Below are 20787 nucleotides of genomic sequence, written 5' to 3'. Positions count from 1 at the left end.
GTGGTGAAGCTAAGGACAGGGAGAGTTGTGAGGAGGGGAATCTGGGGGAAGGAGAGCGGGTGGGGGACAGGGAGGAAGGGGAGGGGGGCTGGGAGGGGGTGAGCTCTTCTTCTTCTGCAATAAATCGGCTTAGCGGACGAGAGCCGAACAGCCCAGAAAGGATTAAAGAAAAGTCTGTATAATACAGCGGAGAGCGCGGCGAGGGGAGGCGGGAGGGCGGGGGGGCGGGGAGAGGGGGAGGGGCGGGGGGGAGGGCGCGGGGAGGGGGGCGCTCGCGCCGCCGGGAGAAGCGAGCGCGAGGCAGAGAGAGCGCGGTTCGGCTCCAAACTCCAGCGCTGCCGCCGATCCGACTCCGGGCCGCGGTAGGCGCTGCGCGCAGCCGGGGAGCCGGGAGCCGCGGCGCGCCCGGAGGACGGCCGGAGCGCAGGGTCGCGGCGCCCCGCGGAGCCCGAGCCGAGTCAAGCCCGGCATCCCGGCGGCCCGGCCGCGGCGGCATGGGGGCGCCCCCGCGGCGCCCGGCGCTGCCCGCCACCGTCTTGGCCGGCGGCCGGAGGCAGGAGCGCGCCTGAGCCCATGGCGAGGGGACCCGCCGCCTCCGCCACCGCCTCCGCCCCGCCACCGCCGCCAGCTCCCGGGCACCATGCGAGCCGCCCCGAGCCTCCGCGGCTGCGTCTGCCTGCTGCTCGCCGCGATCCTGGACCTGGCGCGCGGTGAGTGCGCGGGCGCCCGGCCGGAGCCCGGGTGGGGGACGCGCGCGGGGGCGGGCCGCCGGGGAAGGGCGCGGGCCCGGGGCGCCCCGGCGAGGCTCGGGGTGCGAGCACCGGTTCTGGCGTGGGGGTCCACGCAGTCGCTCGGCTCGGCGACGGAGGGAGGAGGTCTCCTCCGGAGAGAGCGCTCGAGGGTCTGTGCCAGGGTGTGTGCGTGTGCGTGTGCGTGTGTGTAAGAGCGTGTGCCTTTGTTGCGTCTATGGGTGAGGGTGTCCGGGAAGGAGCTGTGTGCGCAGAGGGTGCGGGAGTGTATTTAGAGATGTGAGTGTGCAGATGGAGTGTTTGAGTGTCTATGTCAGTTCCACAGAGAAGGTGTGCCTGTGAGAAAGAGTGAGCCAGAGTGTTGGGGGGTGTGAGCGGGTGCCAGCTTCTCGGTGAGGTGTGAAGTGTGAGAGGTTGTGTCATTGTATATGTGAGCGTGTTGAAGGGTGGTGAGTATGTGAAGTGTGGCGTTTCTCGCGGGTCCCAAGTGTGCGGGTCTCTTTAGGGGTGTGTGGCAGCGGATGACTATTGCTGTGTGGGGGGAGCGTGTGTGCATAGGAGGGGGGAATGTGACACTTGGGCAGGAGTGTGCGTGGATCTGAGGTGTGTGGAGGTGCAGGCGCGCGGGGGTTGTGTGGCTTCATGGGCCGGGATTGTGCGTGCGTGCGATGGAGCGTGTGGTTTTAGTGTAGAGGGAGGTATGGATGCGTCCGGGGGCAGAGGAGGTGTGAGCAGCCGTGTGTGCGTCCCGCATGGACTTGGTCCCGGCTAGGCTGAACCAGGGGTCCCCAGAGCAAGCGATCGGTGTCTCCGCAGCTCCGGCGTCCAGGGCTCGCAGCCGCCTCAGTGCCTCGTGCCGGCGCCGCCGCCTGGTGGGTCTTAACTGGTGCGGGAGCTTATCTTGGCGACCCAGGCACCTTTCCGGCAGTGAGCCGACACCTGGGCTACAAGCCCAAGCAGGATTGAGGCGGGACCAGCAAAGAGCCGCGGGTGCCGAGACCAGAGGGTCGTTGTCCTGGATTCCCCACCGAGCCTAGCGCCAAACCTGGGTGCCTAGAACCAGCCCCTCTGGAGTCACAGCCTGGCTCCGCCGTGAAGGGGGGTGGGGAGGTACGGGGTGCCAAAAAGTAGCCATCATAGCCAATAGGATCTCAGCCCCAAGCCCAGCTGAGTGATCAAGGCAGGGGGTCAACTCTGTCCTGGCCTTTGCCTTGCCGTTGGGGGAGGTGCCTCACCAGGCTCTGAGAGTGCCTGCCAGGAAGGGGTGCCCCCCTAAAATAACCCCGCCTGGAGGTCCTTGGAGAGTGCTAGGTCTGCAGATGGGAGAAGCTGCAGAATTTGAGCCTGAATGGTGGTCTTAATGACAGAGGGCGGGGGAGGGGTTGTGTAACCCAAAAGAAATGTCAGCCCGGTACTTTCTCCCTCTATCCTTGGAGCAAGAGACTTTCCAAAGTGGATCAGAATCTCCCCCCAACTTTGCGGTGAGGGCTCCCTCCGTCGGATGCCTCTAGAGGGAAAGATTATATGGGAGAGGGGGCCCGGGTTCCACCGCTGGGAACCGGGCTTTGTTGAAAGGCACTAGAGCCCTCACCTGGACATTGCAGGGAGAAGGGATTGGGGGTTGGGGGCAGGAGGGGAGCACCCTTCCCCCCCCTCCCAGAATGTGCAGAACAGACTCGGTGGGGTTGGCGACTGATGGTTAAAGCTACGTTGGGAAACCCAGCTCGGTCCGGACCCCACCCTGAGAGCTCTCCCCAGAACCCGCGAGCTGCGTTCTTTGGGCTGCAGGGCTGCGGAGAGCTGACCCATCCCGGCGCCTCCGCCCCTCTTGCCCGCCCCTGCAGGCTGCGGGGAGCAGGGGGCTCGGGCGCCGAGGGTGAGCGTGTTTGGGCCGGGAGAGCTGGTGTAGCCTCGATCTCCTCTGCTCAGGGTGGAGAAAGAGCTCCGACCCTGATCACAGAGGGGAAACTTTCCCAGCCTGGGGCGCAGGCAAGGGTTCTGGGCCACCGGGGGGCTCTCTTCTCCGCAGAGGAAGAGAGAGTGCTTGAGGGTGGGGTCCCTCCTTCCCCCTTCCAAGTCTGTGCCCACGAGGGGGCGGGGGTACGAAAAGGGTCAACAGGAGATGCAAGAGGCCAGCTTGCCGGAGGAGGGCGCCCTTTCAGGCTATGACCAAGAGCTGTGCACCTGGCAGTTGGCTTAGCCGGGCCACCTGCCAGGGGCTGCCTGGGAGGGAGGAGAGGGTAGAATCCAGGGCAGGCATTCCGAGACATGCCTGCCAGTTGTCGGGGAGGGGGGGAGGCGATGGCAGTCACTACTAAGTAGGGGCATGGCTAGCGTGCCCTCGCCTGCTGTGCCCCTAAGGGTCGCAGACAAAGGGGCTCAACTTTGGAGAGGTGGGTCTGCGCTTTGGGAAAGGACTCCACTGCACACAGGACTGGCTAGGCCATAAGTTTCTGCCCCTAACTCATCTTCCCCAATATGACTCTGCAGTGGAGAAGCCCACATTTCTCTCTTCTCCCTGATCACCCAGGAGCGCCCCGAGGCGTTTGCAGATCTTCAGGCCCAAGATTCCCCTGCCTGGGCACTTCTGGGAAGGAACTCCTGCAATTGAGCCTGTGCAGTGGCCCGCAAGAGACGGCACCGGCGGGGGCGGGGGGGGCGTTGGAGGTATAGGAGAGTGGTTCTTGGCCCTGCCTCCTTTGGCCCCGGGAAATTCTCGGCCAAGAGTAGTGGGTTGGCAAGCCCGGTTAGGGCGAGCCTAAGGCCCCAGCCAGTGGCCCTGCCACTTCTCTCTCCGCAGCCGGTGTCAGCAGGTGGATGGGTGGGAGGGCTGGCTCAGCGGGGCCGAGGCTGCCGCAGCACTGAGACTGCGGGGGCTGTACGCGCCCGAGCTGCTGTGCCGACTTTTAAGTATTTATCCTTCCTCCCCACCCCCACCCCACGCCCAGGGCGCGGGGCGGGGGCTCGGGCTCCGCTGGGTTCCTTCTCACCGCCCCCACCCCCTCGCACCGCCACGCGCCGCGCTGCGCTGCGCTGGGCCGAGCCCAGAGCCGGCTGCTCCGCCCCTGCTCCCCCAAGCGCCCGGCCCCGCCCCCAGCCTGGCAACACCCCCAGCCATAAACCCCACCCCTTTCCCACCCCAGCCGCAAACTCGGGTTTTTCCTGAGGTTGAACTAGTTTTTGCTTTGTAAGTGCAGAGAATGTTCGAGCTGGAAGTGATCTCCGCGATCACTTATTCAGTGGTTCCGAAACTCCTGTTTTGTAGCAGGAGGACCCTTTTAGAGTAGGAACTGATGATCACCCCCCCTAAAATCCTAATGCCTTGGGCAAGATGGCAGGCACAAAAGGAGAGCTGCCTGGGTTCCTGCGGGTGATGAGACTTCACTACGAACGAGCCTTACACAAGTTTCCTGAAACAGTCTGAGACTGCTTCTTTCCTAGTATCTGGCAGGAATTCTGGTTTTTCAATAGCCCCGTTTGTGTGAATCAGCTGCAGCGTGTCATGCACGCGCTGGACGCTTCCCAGGCCTCAGGCAGCTGCAAGATGGGCTTAAGCTCCTCTTTTCACAGACTAGGAAACTGAGGCTCAGAGTTTTACGATTGGTTAGTGACAGGGGTACTGGCTCCTTCCAGCTCCCTGCCTGGCCCAGCCCCAAGCACTCTCTTTCCTTCCAGTGTTCCCTCTATATGGGGCTCAGAGAACCTCTCAGGCAGGGGCAGGCAGGCTACCAGTGGTGCCTTAGATTGGTCTGGCTACCCTGACTTTCCAGAACATCTGTCTTATGCACAATTGGGGCAGCTGAAGTGACTTCCTCAGGTTTCTGGGTTATAGCAGTCATGACATGGAACGTAGAGGCCAAATAAAGAGCCGAACAAAGAAGAGACTGGTTAGTTCTGTTAACTGGTTTTCCTGGGACCCATGTAGCTGTCTAACGTGGCTTACCACCCTCCCCCGCACCCCATGCAGGTGTCTAACCTGGCTTACCATCCTACCCACCTCTCCAACATCTCCAGGCCAAGCACAGTGCTAAGCCCTGGAAACATGACCTTGAACATGGTAGGGGAGTCCCTGCCTTTATGGTGTTTACTGCTTAGTGGAAAATAGATTCTTCACTTAGTGGGAGGAAGGGGGTGTATCTCCGACCCTAACTGAACTCTCACTGCTTCGTTGTTCTTGTTTAATCCTGACAACCACACCGAAAGGTAAAACTAGCCCTATTTTGCCGATGAGGGAACTGAGGCCCGCAGAGGTTAAGTGACTTGTCCAAGGCCACCCAGTCAGTGAGTGGTGAGCGGAGATGCAGACACAGGGCTGACTCTTGCCCCCTCTGCTCTGGTGTGTCCCAGTGGGAACGGCGCTCAGGCACTTCCTCGGCTTCGGCCGCGCGAACCATTTAGGGTGTGCAGTTCCTTGTCTGGATGTTTTACTCCTTCCCAAACCCTCACGGAGGTAGAATTATCCAGTGCGTGCTTGTGCGGGAGAAGGGGTTGCCCCTGAAAGCTCTCCTCGTCCTCAAGGCAATGAATGGGCATCCGTTGTGGGCGGGGCATGTCACCCAGCGGCGTGAGAGCTTGGACGTGTTCATGAGAAGATGAATGACGGTCCAGGTGGAAATGTGTTGACACTTGTTAGATGCCAAGTGATTGACATCCCTACAGGAAGTTCTTGGGGAAGAGTGATTCCTTGGGGGATCAGGGGATGCTTCACAGGGGCGGGAAGACTTGAGCTAGACCTTCAAGTAGAGAGAGGACTTTAATAAGCCAAGGGCAAAGGAGGAAAACGTGCCGGGAGGGAAACCGGTGTGAGCAAGGAGCTGGAGGTGGGACTGTGTGTGGTGGGACCAGCTCAACTCAAGACTGGTCTCCCCAGAGTCTGGTGGAGAACTGGGAGGAGCAAGAGTCATAATACGGATAGCTACCATTTATTGCACACCTATTAGGTGTTCTTTATGCATTAAATGTTCTCAGTAATCTGTGAGGCAGTGTCATTAGCCATGTTTTGCAGATGAAGACAAGAGGCCCGGGACCTTCCCTTTCTCTTTCTCTCTTTTCCTTTTTTTTCCTTTTCTTTTCTTCTCTTTTTTCTTTTCTTTCTTAAATAATGCATGAGGCTCAGGATCTCTTTTTAAGCGCAACAACTGGGAGTTTCAAACCCAGGTCTGAAGCAATCCAGAGACACTGCTGCTCCCAGAGGAGAGGAGAATCTATTTATTTTTTCATCACTGGAAGGAGGAATACAGCAGTCTCTACCACTTCCTAGAGGACGCGAAGACTTCTGTTTCAAACAACAAATGTCAGTGGTGGCAAAACACGTGGCATCACTTCCTAAGGCCTGTCTGTCTTCAGTTGAAGGTCCTGGGAAGGAGCAGGGGGCTGAGGTGTCAGAATCCACATTTACACTTTCAGTGGGGCCCAGTAGCAGAGGGCACCCGTGATCACCAACACCTACTGGCCAGGATTTCGTGGATGGAGCAAATAAATCTGATGTGCGTGGACCTGGAGGTGCCCGAAGGAGCAGGAAAGGACATTGCGGCCCCCAGGCAGGGAATCTGACCGACCAGCCATTCCTACATCCCCCGGCCACATACTAGATTTGCTTTGGAGAAGTATGCACGCACCCCTCCTTACTGCATGCCATCGTGGTAGGTGACACAGTCAGATAAGCCACCCCAAGAGGAACCCATCGGACACTCTCCCTGGGATCTGGATCCAGAGCAGAGGAAGACTGAGAATCCCTGGAAAGGACCCCTTGCCAGTGGGGAACCCCAAGAAACTGTACTTCTCTGGTTCCCTGAGGCTAATAATGATGGGGACCTACCCCCCAGGGTGTTCACAGGATGGAACGAGTCGTTACATGCGAAGTTTGTCGCTCAGTCCTGCCCGCTCTGCTGATGACCGGTATTAACCGTGGTTATGCCAGAGTTGCTGCAGCTCAAGCCGCGTGGGTCCTCCCAGCACCTGGGGCTTCCGCTTGTCCTTGTCTTCCAGAAACTTCCATGTTCCACCAGTTACTTTTGGGGGCTTGAGCTGTCCAGAGTTGGTTTCTGTTGCTTGCAAAACAAGGACCCCATTGATACCCTCCAAGGCACAATGAGCCTCAGAGTTGCCAGTAAACGCCTGGGATGGCTCCTGGTCCGCTAGCTGGGGATGGTCGATCCCACCACCTGCCCCCTGACTTCCCTGGGAGGGTTGTCTCAGATAATCAAAATGGCGGAGACGCCGGCTCCAGACATCCTACCCACCTGTTGGTAGTCCCCGAGAGCTGACCAAATGCTTCCACACCTGGCATGTCATCGAGCCCTCGCATAAGACACGGAGGCAATTCTCTCCTGCCCCTCGAGCAGAGAAACTGAGGCATGGGGAGGTGAAGGGACGGGGGTGGGAAGTGGCTAGAGTGGAATCTGGGTTTGGTGGCTGCGTGCCCAGGCTTCCTTTCTTCCCCCACCGACTGTACTACTTCACGAGGCCCTCAGGGGTCTGGAATGGGACAGGCCAGGTCCCAGGACTTACAGGCCGGTAAACTGACCAAAAAGCATGCTCTGTGAGCTGGATGCTGTTGTGGGCACTTTGCTGACGTGAGTTCCCCCCTCCTCCACTGCTGTCCAGAAGGGTGTCACATCCCCAGTCCATTGGCGAGGATGCTGCTGTGCCCGGGTCACACAGCGGGGAGACCACAGCCCACTGTCTCTCTGCCCCACAATCTTGGCCTGCTCAGAGGTGTCTGGCCTTAAGCTTCACCTCGTCCGCCCCCTCCCCAACTTCCACCCTTTCTTGGCTCAGAGTGGAGACCTCTGTCCTTAAGCAGCACAGCCCCTGACCACATAAACCTCCCTCCGGATTCTGTCCCCCACTCCCCCCCCCCATAACTCCTTCCCTTCCCCCTGCTGACTCAGGTGTCCCCTAAGAGTGTTGGCAGCAGCACTTTGGGCAATACTCTGGGAAGAACCCTCCTTTGGGGCTGGAGATGCTCGAGGGTTGGTCTCCCGGCTGAACTGAGAGCTCTCGAGGGCGGGCATTCCTGCTCCCCAGCCTTGGCACAAGGCCTGGCTCTGGGCGGGTCCTCAGGATGTGTTTAATAAATGAATGGATGACCCCTCTCCCCCACCAAGCCTGAGTTTCAGTCCAGACACTAGGCCTGTTTCCCGCCCCTGACCAGTCACCTCTGGAAGCACTTCCTGGTGTGAGAATGTGCCCATTGTCCAGCACAGCTCCCCATCACTCACACTGGCATCACGGCTGGCATCTGGGGGATGAGCCCACAGGGGAATGTGGTAGGAAGACCAAAGGGCTTCCTGTTCCCTCTGGCTTCTCCTTGTGGGGGGGGGGGGGCTGTCCTTGACTGGGGATGGGTGGGGGTTTGGGGAAGAAAGGCCAGAAGGAACCAAGGAAGGAAGGAAACATGCTTGGAGTAGCTTCTGTGTGTCCAGGCCTGTGCCAACCTTGTTCACGTGCAATGTCCTATTAAATCATCCCAGAAACTTTAGGAGGTCATTTACTCCCCATTTGACAGATGAGGAATGAGGTTTGGAGACACTGTGTGATTTGCCTAAGGTCCCACCACTAGTGATGGGCAGGGGCTGGGTTCACACCCAGGCGTTGATCGGCACATCGCTTTCCAACTCTGAGTGGATCCCGCTGGTGGCTGGAAACTGACCATGGCGGGAGTATTGACACCATGGAAGTGGGCAAACACTCCAGATCAGAGCTCCCCCCAACCCAGCACTGGTTGTTAACGTTTGCCAGCACAACACTGGGCAGGCCCATCCTTCTTCCATCACTGTCTGTCTGGACAGCCGGCTGGTGTTAATGGACTCGGGTTTCCATCCGAACCGGGTTCAAGTCCTAGCACGGTCACTTCCTAGCAGAGTATCCTGGAGCCAGTCTCTCCCCTTCTGAGTCACAGTTTCCTCGTCTTTTGAAAGTGGCGGGTGTCATGAGACCAATGGGATTCTACATGGGAGTACCTGGCAGGTAACCTGCCCTCAGTCACCGCCCCTTCCTTTCCTCCTGACCCGTGGGGTGGAGCCACTTGGCCGTGGAGTCTCTCTGATAGGTTGGGTGGGCTCACACTTTCTTCTCCCTCCCCCGGGGGCTGACTGGGGAGCCAAGTCAGGGGATCCAGCCCCTTCCCTGAATTGAACAGCTGCCCTAGCCTCATGCTGGGCTGGCAGAAACGATCCTCAAGGAATTTCGGGTTGTTGGTAACCCCACACAGCACCGGCTCATTTGAGAACAAGAAACGATTGTGTATAATAAATGGCCAATACAGGGATACCATGGATAAATCTCTGGGGACTAAAGGAGTGGCCCAGGAATGTTCTGAGGGATTGAAAGCATCTTGATGGGCAAGGAGGGTGTCCTGGACAAGGGAACAGTTTGCGCAAAGGCCTGGAGGAGGGAGTCAGAGTGCTATCTAGGTGAGGTGTTGGGAGGCAGGGAGGCGGCTGACCTCGCTTGAGCATTCGGTGCCCGTTGAGAGGCTGGGATGAGGCAGGAGCTGTTGGCGAAGGCCAGGGGTCTGGATTCGAGCCCGGGGACTGCAGGGCGCAGTTGAAGAGAGAAGAGTGACGTTCCCAGAGCAGTGTTCTAGGAAGACGAATTGGTTTTTCTGGGCCACCTGAAGCTGGAAACTGTTTGGAACCTCCGTTGGGTTATAAATGGTTGTTCTGGGGTGCCCAAAGAGACAATGGCTTAAAGGAAGAAATGCTGTCAACGGAGGCCGTTCATCTCACCCGGAGTGTCCAGACCTGGCAAGGAGGAAAACCAGGCCCCCCCAAGATCACACGGCCTGGAATGGGACTGCTCCAGCCAGAGCATATACCTTGGGCCTGAACCAAGAGTGATGGGAATAGCTTTTCCTGGGGAGAAGCTTCCCGATCTCCAGGGAGCAGGGGCCCCGGGGTCTGACCAGGGTTCAGAACCCCTGTCCACCACTCATCCAGCATGCCGACTCAGACAACTCTTCATTGCTCTCAGCCTTGACTTCTCCAGCTGAACACGCAGCTTGTCATGGTGGCCTGGGGGGTGGGGGCAGCTGGGCAGGGTAAATCACATACTCTGAGGGCGCTGTGTGCTTGGTGCCCAGCACGTACGGGGCGTGTGAGAAATGGCTGCTGCCCTTATGATGATGTCTGCCTCCCCGCCATGTCCCCAAGTGCAAAGGAGAAGAAGGGTTGGCGAGGCTTGGTGCAAGGCCGAGGGGGGTACATTGTAGGTATCCCCACGTGGAGCCCCACATGAGTCCTCAGGCTTGGAATTACAGAGCCTCAGAGCCAAAAGGGAGCCGAGAAATTATGTGCACTATCTCCTTCCCATTTTAAGCTGGGAAGACTGAGGCCAGGTGGAAAGGACTCTATCATTGTACACACTGTGTGTGATGTGGGGACAGGCCTTCTCCTTCCACGTGCTGGGGGCCATCCCAGGGCTCGGTCAGGTGGCCCCACCACCCTCAGAGCCTTGCATGGGGAGGCCTCGGGGTCCCCCAGACTTGGGTGGGGATCTGGGCGGTACTCCAGTGAGAGCGACCCCCCCCCCCCCGCCAGCCTCATAAATCACAGGAGCAGCTTGGGAGTCGCCAGGGAGAGAAGCAGCTGAGCCATTGGGGGTTTTTTGTTCCTCTGCCAAGCTGTTCCCTTTGCCCTTTTGTTTCTCTTTCTGCAGAGGCACTCCTGCCCCTCTGATGGGGTTGTTTGTCACTAATCGTTGGCGCTTCCATTATGTCCCCAGCTCCGTCTCTTCCTCCCCGCTCCGTAATGCTGCCCCAGAGGAAGACGTCCATCACGGGCTGCACTGGCATCGTGCTGGGCTGGCGGGGAGGGGCTGCGCGGGAGCTTGGGGGGCACTGGCAGGGTGAAGACCGATGGGCAGGACCCCAGGGTGGTTGGCGTCCTCATCTAGAGCTGGTGCTCACTGCCCGGGCGTGCAGGTTGTTGTCAAGAGGGCGTTCGGGCCGTACAAATAGCCCAAGGCCAGGGGCCTGGTTCTGCAGACACAGGTGATACGCTGTGCGTTGTCACCCAGTCACCCAGCACCTAATGTCTCGGGCAGGGGCAGAGGGAGTGAGGTGGGAGGTGGGGAGCACCAGTGCAACCACATCACAAAGACTTCTTTGTTCGCTGAGGCAGCAGAGGAGTGGGCTGGGGCCCAGCTCAGAGGGAGGAGGAGAGCCTGGGGAAGGCGAATTCCTGAAGCCCAGTGGCCCGCCTGAGGATCCCGGTGGGAGGAGAAAGGCAAGCCCCCCCACTGGGAAGGGATGCCGATTGCCTAATGGGGAAGAGTCAGTGGTTCCCAGGACAGTCTGAGTTGCAGAGAGAACAAGTTTGTTGCAGGAAGCAGCGGAGTTCGTTCGTTCATTTGTTCATTCACTCACTGACTCCATCACTGGTGCTGCCAGTGTTAGTTGAATGCTTCCTGGGGGTGAAGCCCTGTGCTGTTCTAGAAATCCAGAGCAGGATGAATAGGCAAGACCTTGCCCTCCTGGGGCTTACAGTCTAGGGCTGTGCTGCGTGGCCGTGACCTAGGACTGACACCTACATTACAACTACACGAAGTGTCTCAGCTTTTAGGTAATGGAATTCAACAAAATGCAGTTCTGCAGTCACCCCGTGCCAAGTGCTCAAGAGCCACACGTGCCTCCTGTATTGGACAGCACAGACGTAGGGCATTCTCATCATTATAGAAAGTTCTACTGGACAGGGCGGGTCCAGGGTGGGCAATGTTCCCCTGTGGGCTGGGCCGCGCACTTGCCGCAGGTAACAAAGAATGGGGGAGGGAGGGTCTTTCCCTCTTTCTTTCTCACTCTGTCCTTCCAGCGGTGCCAAGGAGAAAGCCTCAGGCTGATGATATCATGTCTTCAATGCCCTCTGTCTCATGCTAATCTGCTTTTCCAACAAAAACGGGTGTGGGGCCACCAGTGAGCCCCAGGGAGTGAGAGTTGTAGTAAACAGTGCTTTGTTTTCATTGTAATTCTTTTAGTTATCCTCTGTTTAAGGCAAGGGAGGCTGGTTTGCCATTTGGGGCAGTGATTTAAATTCTCTCTCTCTTTTTAAAATGGCTTATTTAAGTAAAAAATGAGCCGAGTTAAAGAAAAATGTTAAGTACGCCGCAAAGCAGGTGGCACAGGGATATAGCCAATCTGTGAAGGTGGCGGGTGTGAATGCCTGCGGTGGAGGAACCCCAGTTCGGATGGAACGATGCAGGCTTTGGAAGCAGGCAGAGCAGGGTTCAAGTTTCCCCACTCCTGTGGGTAAGCTCGATGGCTTTGGGGCGAGGTACTCCCCTCCATAGCAATCAGGAGCCAGCAGGAGCCACGAAGCTCAGCTGTGGAGTCTCGGACGGGGGGTTTCTTAAGGGGACGGTTTGCATGCGGGTTAGGGTAGGTAGCAGGGGATGGCGCCACCCTGGGCTCGGAGCAGTGGACAGCTGCGCCCACCCATCCACTGGAGAGGACTGCATGCAGAGAGAGCCTCGGTGACCTGACGGGGAGCTAGAGGGAGAAATACCTCCACTTTAGCCTCCTCTTGTCTTTGAGTGTTTTGCTGGTACTGCCCATTGACCAAACCCAGGGGGAAGCCCATACAGAGGGGGTCTCCGAGGTACAGAGTGGGAGGAGAGTGAGGTGGAGTGCAAACAGCAGAGATCTAGCACCATCTCGCTGAGCCTCAGTTTCCCCATCTATAAAATGGGGATGGCGCTTCCTGCCCGACAGAGTTGCTCTAACGAGGGAACGTATCTAGTGCTAGTAATGGGTTGCTATTTATGTTCACGGCAACGGCGGTAATACAATGCCTACCCTTGTGTCCGATCCTGCGCTGATGCTAGATTTTCCTGAGCTGAAAAGTAGCATGTGAGCATGGGTCCTTGGGAAGGTAGAACCGGCTTTTGAGGAGCACATGAACTTGAAGCAGCAGGTAACCTTGGGATCACATGGCAGTTTGCAAAGAGGACCTGCCTGCACTCTCCACTCACTGCTGGTGTTGACCTTTGTAATGTGTCATCTGCACTCTGGACTGCTTGGTGTCCCTCCATCTCCTTGTCCCCTGGTCCATCTCGCTGATTGATTACCCCACCCCAGGGCACACGGATTCGTCATCCTCCAGTCTATTTTCCACCCGATTTCCCACGGAGAGTTTCTTTCTGCTTAGATCCATTTAGGTCATCTTTCCTGCCATGCCCACTGGCTCTGACCACATGCAGCGTGGTCCACATCAGTCATGAGCAGGCTCCAAGCTAGCCTCCTTCCGAGTGGAAAGCAGGTGCTCTCCAACTGCTAGCCTCTCTCCCTGGAGGCTACTTCCACCCTCGCAGGTGGGGGGAGATGGTGGGGGGGGGGACTGGCGAGTAAGTTACCCCTTTGGACCACCAGCTCTTTTTCCTTCACCCAAAAGCTGAGAATGCCACGGCCATTTTTAGCAGCACCTTCTTGGCGGGGTGTGGCTGGAGGTCAGGGAGTAGCTGGCTTCCAAGACAGTAACTATTTCTTGGGAAAACTTCCCCCAACAGCCCCCTCAGCTCATAGTTTCCTGGTTGGCCGAGGTGACTTTCCTTATGCCCCTCTATTTTCCTTTGTCTGGCCTTTTTTCCCATCTACCTTGACGGTTCAAAATGACTTTGATGGGGACTAATTCCGCCGGTTGAAATTCATGAGACGCTCACACATTCGGTGCTTTGCTGAAATTACTGTGACAAATACCAGTGGCAGTTTCTTCCCTGGCTCATTCTCTAGTGTGCTCCGGGCAAGACAGAATGCCCTGCCCCTCGCCAATATGCCATCTGGCGACACCGCCATCCTCCGCCAGCCCTGTGACGCGCCCTTCCCCGGTGCAGGTGGGTCTCAACCCCACCCGCTGGCTCAATGGCCGTGCCACCCTCCTGAGGGGGACCAGTTGCTCCCTGGGGATGAACGTCCATTGGGAAGAACTTCACCAGCAGCCCCCGGGTCTCAGTTTCCAAGTTGGCCAAAGTGACATTCTTTTGTTCCGCACCCTTCCCATCCACCTGACGGTCCAAATTGGCTTTGATGAGGACTCGCTGTCTAGCTGAATAGGGGCCGGGTCCTGCAGGCTGGGTTTCCCATGGTGCTGGCTGTGGGGCTTAGCGCCAGGTGCCAGCTCTGGCTTCTGGGGGTAGGATCCTGGGTCTCAGAGGTAGCTTTTGTCACCCAGGAGTCTTATGTCCTTGGGTGCTGGTGCCTTCTGGTCGGCCCATTCCGAGCCATTCCCTCTGGAGCTTGCCAAATTTCAGCTACCCCTTCACGACATTTGTTGTACGTAGCTATGTCCCATCCCTACTATTATTGACATCATCATTCTCTTAAAATCGAATTTGAATTAATTTCTTCTTTGTTGACTTGTCTTGTATAAAGACATCATGTATAGGTGGGTTATACTAAGTATATTTTTTCTTAATTCATCGTAAGTTAACATGTAACTATTTGAATTTTTAAAAAAGCTTCTTCCTACCACCTAGCATCATCACGAGCCACAATGGAAAATACCCGTTTGGTAGAAGGGGCACCAGCCTCAGACTTACAAGCCCCAGCATCTGATTTCAACTCCTCCATTAACTTGCTGCATGACTGGCTTACTCCCCTTCCTCTGAGTCTTAGGTCCATGACACCAAGGGGTGAGTCTGGACAATTCCAGTTCTAAGATTCTGTGATGGGTAATAGGATTGGGAAAGAGAATCTCATCTACGTCCAAAATGTCTCCTTAAAGACATGTTTGAATTACCCCGGAATTCCCACCTTTGGGAATGGGGTAGCATCCCACGTCCCACGAAGCTTGCGAAGGAATAGCAGTGTCAGCGAGGTGGGACCCCTCCAATGGCTACTCATTTCCTTGGTGCACACATATGGCCTCAACCCAGCTCCATTCAGCGGTCATTGCTCTGGCTGGGGTCCTGTGCTAGGGCTGACACAGCAGGGGTAGATAAGACCCAGTGCCTGTCTTCAAGGAGTTCGTGGTCTCCTGGGGCAGATAGGCAGGCAGACAAATAAACTGGTATAATATTGGAAATTCTAAAATTGAATTAGCTACCAAGTCCTTGCAGGAGTCCAGATGAGGGAATAACTAATCAGCCTGAGGTTTGGGAGAAAGTTACGTATCACTAGAAGGGGTGACATATGACTGGGTGTTGAAGGATGCATAGGAGTTTGCCAGGCTAAGAAGGAGATGAAGAGATTTTTTTTTTTTAAGATTTTATTTATTTATTCGACAGAGATAGAGACAGCCAACGAGAGAGGGAACACAAGCAGGGGGAGTGGGAGAGGAAGAAGCAGGCTCATAGCGGAGGAGCCTGATGTGGGGCTCGATCCCATAACGCCGGGATCACGCCCTGAGCAGAAGGCAGAGGCTTAACCGCTGTGCCACCCAGGCGCCCTGAGATGAAGAGATTCTAGGAGGATGTATTAGTAGGGACAAAGACTCCTAGGCTGGAAAGGGCCTGGATCATCTTGGAGAGTCCAGAAGACAGTAGTGAAGGGTATGTTGCAGGAAAGAAGCGAGGCTGGAGGTGACACGGGACAGATCAAGTGCATTTGCCCGAGGTGAGTTAGTCTTGCAACTAGGTAGATTTTCCAGGTCTGTACCCTGAGTCCCACTGGCACTCACAGAGGCCCCGGGGAGCCTGCTGGCCCCACTCTGGGAAGCAAGAGGCCCTCCTTTCCCACTGAAAAGACCTCACAGGGCCATTAGCCACACACGGACAGGGGGAAAGGCTGTGGGCACAGGACTTGAGGGCTAGAAGCAGAGAGGCATTTTAATCTGGGTTGGTCTCTTTAAAAGATGCCCCCTCCCGTTAACCTGGGCTCAGCCCCAGGGACAGCACCTGGTTACAAAGCAGCCTCTCTCAGCTAGATGGATCCTGGGAAAGACTTCTGGGCTTGAAGTCAACAGAGGTGTGTGGCCAAGTCCAAGCTCTCTGCCTGGGCCTTCTGGATGTCACCTGCAAAGTGGTAATAGTAGGAACCATGTAATGAACACTTGCTCTGTGTGCATAGGCACTGTGGACTGCTAGTGCTAACTACTCCCCGCACCACCTTCCTAACCCCCTGGGAGGTGTGCACCGCTAGGATCCCCATTTTACAGTAGAAGAAACTGAAACACAGAGAGGTTAAGCCACTCGCTCAGGGTCACACAGCTACTAAGTGGCTGTGCTCTTTTGAATCCAGAATGTCTCACATTTTAACTGCTTTCTATGCTCTCTGCTTTCTTGCTTCTCTGCCAGAGATCCCTTCTTTTTGTGATTCTGGGCCTCTCCAGACCTCCCATCTTGATCTTACACAGCTCTCAGGGGCTCAGGGACTCCAGCCGCAGCCAGAGCTGGGCCTGGGCCCCACGGCTGCACCAGGGCAGAAGGCCACAGGCCTGGCTCCTCCCGACATCAGCAGTCATGGGGTGGCAGCCCGGTTCTGCTCTGTTGTTTCTGGCCTCATTATTATTATTATTTCTTTCCAGCATGCTGCTAAAAGCTTCCCGCAGAGAGCACGCATCTCAGCTCTTTAAAATTTTAAGAACTTTACTTAAACAATGTTATTTCCCTCGGAAAGGAGACAGAAGAGGCATATGTGATGGTTATATTTAGTGCAGTGTGTGGGTCTGAGCACACAAGTGTGCAGTGGGCCTGGAGGTGACTAGGGAGGTGTGTGTGTGTGCAGTGGGAGGGTCTGCAGCTGGCCTCCCCTCCCTCCCGTCTCCCAGAAAGCACGGTCTCAGAGAGAGCCTATCAGAGAGTGTTCGGGGAAGTGGAGGATGGATGCCACCTGCCGGGAGCCGCTGGGGAGACATAAAGCTGGACAGGGCGCTCCATTCTCCTACCATCCTCCTTGGCATGGAGGACGCAGTGCTCCCAGCTGCCTCAGGGCCTTTGCACATGCTTCCCCCTTCCCCCCCTTGCTGAGACCCACCTCCTTCTTTGGACTGAGGCCTATTCATTATTCAGGTCTCATCTTGGACATCGCTTGATTGACTCATTCCACAAATATTTTCTGTGCACCTACTGTGTTCATAGCACTGTGGGGCACGGGGGCCATTTGTGACTCATTGTCATGCCCCCTGCATCCGGCACGGGTCTTGGGGCAGAGCAGACATCAGCACATGTTTCTGGAACTAATGAAAGCCCGCACAGATGCTGTGGGATCTGGAGAGAGAGTATGGTGGCCCTCCAGGAGCTGATAGCCTTGTTGGGATTCATACCAGAGACACCGTGAAATGTGAGTGAGCCTGTTAGGCCTGGCAGAGCTGTCCCCGTTCAGGAAAGGAAGGGAGAACTCATTCCTTCCTTCTTTGGCGCATCCAGCCATCTGTCTGACAACTTGGGTCCTTACTGTGTTCCAGGCAGGGTGCGAGGCACTGGCGGAGGAGGGGTGGATAGAGAAAGGTAGAGCCCAACCCCGCCCTCCTGGCGCTTAGCCTCTGCAGTGAATGACTAGCACTTGCACAAGTAGGAATTTTCATGGAAAAGCGGGGAGTGATGCCCACAGAGAGGAAGAGTGAGGCCTGGACGGGGTGATGACCACGTGCAGAGGTGGGGGGTCAGGGCGGGGTCGAGGCAGGCTGGATGACCAGATGCCTCCTATTTCTGGGCCCTGGGAAGGCCCTGGGGCTGCCAGCACCTGAGAAGCTTAATCAGTGACCATGGTAAATGCTGGCATGGAGAGCAGCAGACATGTGGCAGTGACTAGGGGAGACCTGTGATCTGAGGGGCCACACTCAGGTTCTAGGAGAGGAGCTGGGCCTTGGAAGGGGGAGGTGTTTGGTGGGATTTGGCAGAGTCATGGTTTTCAAACTGTGTTCCTTGGAACCCCAATGTCCCATGGAGGTACCCCCCGGCAACACTTTAAGAGGCCAGAATGTGGGTCCAAGTGAGAGTCGAGGGGACTTTTGGCCCCAGATCAAGCCAGGAACCCTGCTTTTGTCAGTTTGACAGACTGGGTTCTCCTTTTGCTTAACCTTTCCTTTGAATGGACGAACGTGAAAATGAGTGTTTTGGATGATGGAGGGAGGACAATCAGGGCTGGAGGAGGTTCTGGAGCTTTCCTGTTTAGGTGCCGCCCTCCTTTGCCTCTACCTGTGGGGAAACTCAGGCCCAATGTGCAAGTGACTGGCCCCAGGTCACCAGCAGGAGAGGGCCGTCCCTGGGACAAAAAGCCTTTGCCTCGTGTCTGTCCAAGCTTGGAAGAGAGGCCCGGGGCAAGGCGCCCCCTGACCCTGAACAGGAGGCCTGGGGCTACTGTCCCCAGCTGGTGCCTGCCTGTCCCCCAGCCCAGCCCCAGAGCACGTCTATGAGCCTTTCTCCTTTGCCAGCCCAACCAGTCTGCCCCACCCTCGTGGGGGCCTAGAATGAGATGAAATATTTTATGATCCCACGCTTCGTTATGTTTTATTAAAAGTGCCCGTGCTGGCTTCCGCGAGTACATCTGCCAGGCCCAGTCCGGGGGCTTCCTCTCCCTCCCCACCCCCACCCCTCGCTGCCAGAGCAGGCAGGCAGCTGCCGCCCCATCCCGCACCCCCTTCCCTCACAGAGCAGGGCCCAGCCGGGCTGTCAGGTATCCATGAGATAAAGGGGAATCCTGCAGGTGAGGACAGATTGGGGGATTTAGAGCCATAATCCTGTGTGTTCACACATCCCTAACCCCATCTGGTCCTGCTGCTACCCCTGGCGGGGACTGGTACAGAGAGCTGGAGGGGCAAGTCCAAAGTCATCCAGCACATTCAGTGCACCTGGCCCTGCGTTCCTGACCCTCCCCGTGTGCCTGGTGTGAATCCAAAATCAGGCTGACGTCTCTTCCCAGGCTACTCATGTCATATCCACCAGTGACCACTGGAAGTGGCTGGGTCTCAGCAGGCTGTCAGTTTCGATCTGGGTGCTGGGAGGAAAGCCCTGGTGTCCAGGTATTTCCGGGGGGGAAGCAGCACCCCTGTCTCTTCTGGTGGGAGGTGCTGTGCCATATCGGGGGCAGGGGGAGTGGTGAGAGCATAGACCACCTGGATCTGAATCCAGCCGAGCCACCTGCTAGATGTGTCATCTGGGGCAAGGCACGCGACTGCTCAGAGCCTCAGTTTCTCATTGTAAAACGGGAGTGATGATATCAACGTTGTTGGGGAGATCTGACACCTATTAGACATTTCATACTTGGTGGCAGTGGTTTTTAATGGGATCCCCCACTACAGGTGAGCAGGCATGTAATCAGCTCTTCAGTCAAGGGAAGTGGGAAGTGATCATCTAGCTTATTATTATTGCCTAATACTAATGGAGAATGTGTTATTCATTTATTAAGGACTTACTGATCTCCCACTATATACCTGAGGACATTGTCCAGCACAAGACAGTCAGAGCCTTGGGCTCATGGGGCCGACATCCTGGTGGGTGAGGCAGAAATGAATGAGCAGAAAAATAACCTAACTCTGAACGGTACCACACTGTGAGGAGAGGGCTGCAGGGCTTGGGAGCAGAGTGTCTTCTCTAGACTGAGTGGTCAAGGACGGCTTCCTGGAGGAGGTGTCTTTGGAACCAAAAAGGAAGGAGGAGAGAAGCAGGACAAGTTGTGTCTCCTGGCCAGGTCCTGTGTTTGTGTTTGACTCCTCCTGACGGGCCTTCTCTGGACCCTGCTCCCCGGTGCCGGGAATCAGCCACCTGCTCTCCCTGACACCAGCGCTATAAACTCAGCTGGGCCGTGACCACACCCCCTCTGCCCAGGGCCGAGGCCCAATGAGGCAGGAGGCAGGGGACTGCCTTAGACACCTTCCTAACCTGTTCTCACTGAATGCTCGCCCACGTAGGAGGTGGATCTGTGGCTCTTTCCATTTTGCAGGTGAGGAGCCTGAGAGCCCAGGAAAAGCTCACAGCTGGTTCGAGAAAGAGCTGTCTGGGTCTGTCCCTCCTGACTCGCGCTCGTTGGCTGTTTGCATCTGTGAGTCTAGCAGAGTACGATTAGCTGGAAGCCCACTCCCTTCCTCCTGTTCCCCTGGGGCCCCAGGGTGTCTGCCTCTGGGCTGGGGCTGGAGCCCAAGCCAGTGGGGTCGAGTGGGCTGGGAGGGCAGGGAGCCCAGAGTATTGATGGCCCTCAAAGCTGGCAGGTGTCAGGAGGCAAAAAGGTATTAATTAGCAGTTATTCCCTGGCAGTGAGGAGATAGATAGAGATTAAGGTGGCGGCCCGCGCATCCGTTTTGTAGCAGCTGAGAAGCAACAGTAAATCAGTGCTATGAATCGATACTGTAAGAGGGAGATATGTTTTAATCTTATTAGCAAGGCGGGAGAATTCCTCAGTTGCAAGGCTGGGTTGGAAGTAGGGAGTGAAGTGACAGGGGCTTGGACCTTTGGCAGGGGACACCAGGATAGAGTACTGTGACCCTTTTTGGGAAAAGGCAGGGGGCGGGAGGTGGGAAGGCAGTTCTGAGTCAGCAGAGGGGGATGCCTGCCTTCTTCCCGAGCGAGGGTCTCTGCCGCAGCCCTGCGCCCTTCCCGTCCCTCCCCGTGAATGGAGAGCTCCCGATTGGGCATTGGTTCAACTGCTGGGCACAGATGGGACTCTGACTCTGGCGCTCAGCCCAGCCACATCCACACTGTGGACAAGGCTCTGAGGCCTCGAGCCAGAGCAGCACCCCCGGGTGGGTGTGAGGTGCGGGGAAGGACAGAGTGGGACGGTGATCAGGGGTGCCATCTGGCGAGCATCCCCCATAGCAGACCCTGAGTGCATGCCCTTCAGTCCTCCCGGAGACCGCCATCAGGGTGGGTGCTCTGTCCCCAGACATATCCCATAATCAGGGGAGGGGAGAAATTGCAGGGGAGAAGTTGCAGGGGAAAGGGTCTGGTCAGGCACGGCCGCACTGGGATTGGACCTCATCTCTGGGCGACCGGAGCCTGTGTCCTTTCCACCGGAACATCAGACCACCCCCAGCAAAAGTGAGGGGAAGACCCATGAGGTCCAGCCTCTAAGTGTGACAAGGGGCTTAGAAGATTCGGGACACCTTCTTTCTCCTCCTCTCCCAGGGTCAGTTCCACTCTCCACACTGGGACAGGAAGTGCCTATGGGAGGGAG

General features: G+C 56.9%; 1 protein-coding gene across 1 annotated transcript in view; it reads left to right on the top strand.

Annotated features, from left to right (window-relative positions):
• Positions 1 to 586: 586 nt before the first annotated feature.
• IGSF21 (immunoglobin superfamily member 21) overlaps positions 587 to 20787 on the top strand; it is a 234698-nt gene continuing 214497 nt past the window's right edge. The window contains exon 1 of the mRNA XM_087858262.1: positions 587 to 710. Coding sequence (XP_087714388.1) covers positions 641 to 710 — 70 coding nt within the window. The 5' untranslated portion in view covers positions 587 to 640. The remainder of the gene's footprint in view (positions 711 to 20787) is intronic.

This window comes from Ursus americanus, chromosome 33 (genome assembly GCF_024610735.1).
Source record: "Ursus americanus isolate L20-20 chromosome 33, mUrsAme1.1.p, whole genome shotgun sequence".
Classification (NCBI taxonomy): domain Eukaryota; kingdom Metazoa; phylum Chordata; class Mammalia; order Carnivora; family Ursidae; genus Ursus; species Ursus americanus.
Note: the sequence above shows the minus strand (reverse complement) of the source record. Positions and strands in the feature narration are given on the sequence as shown.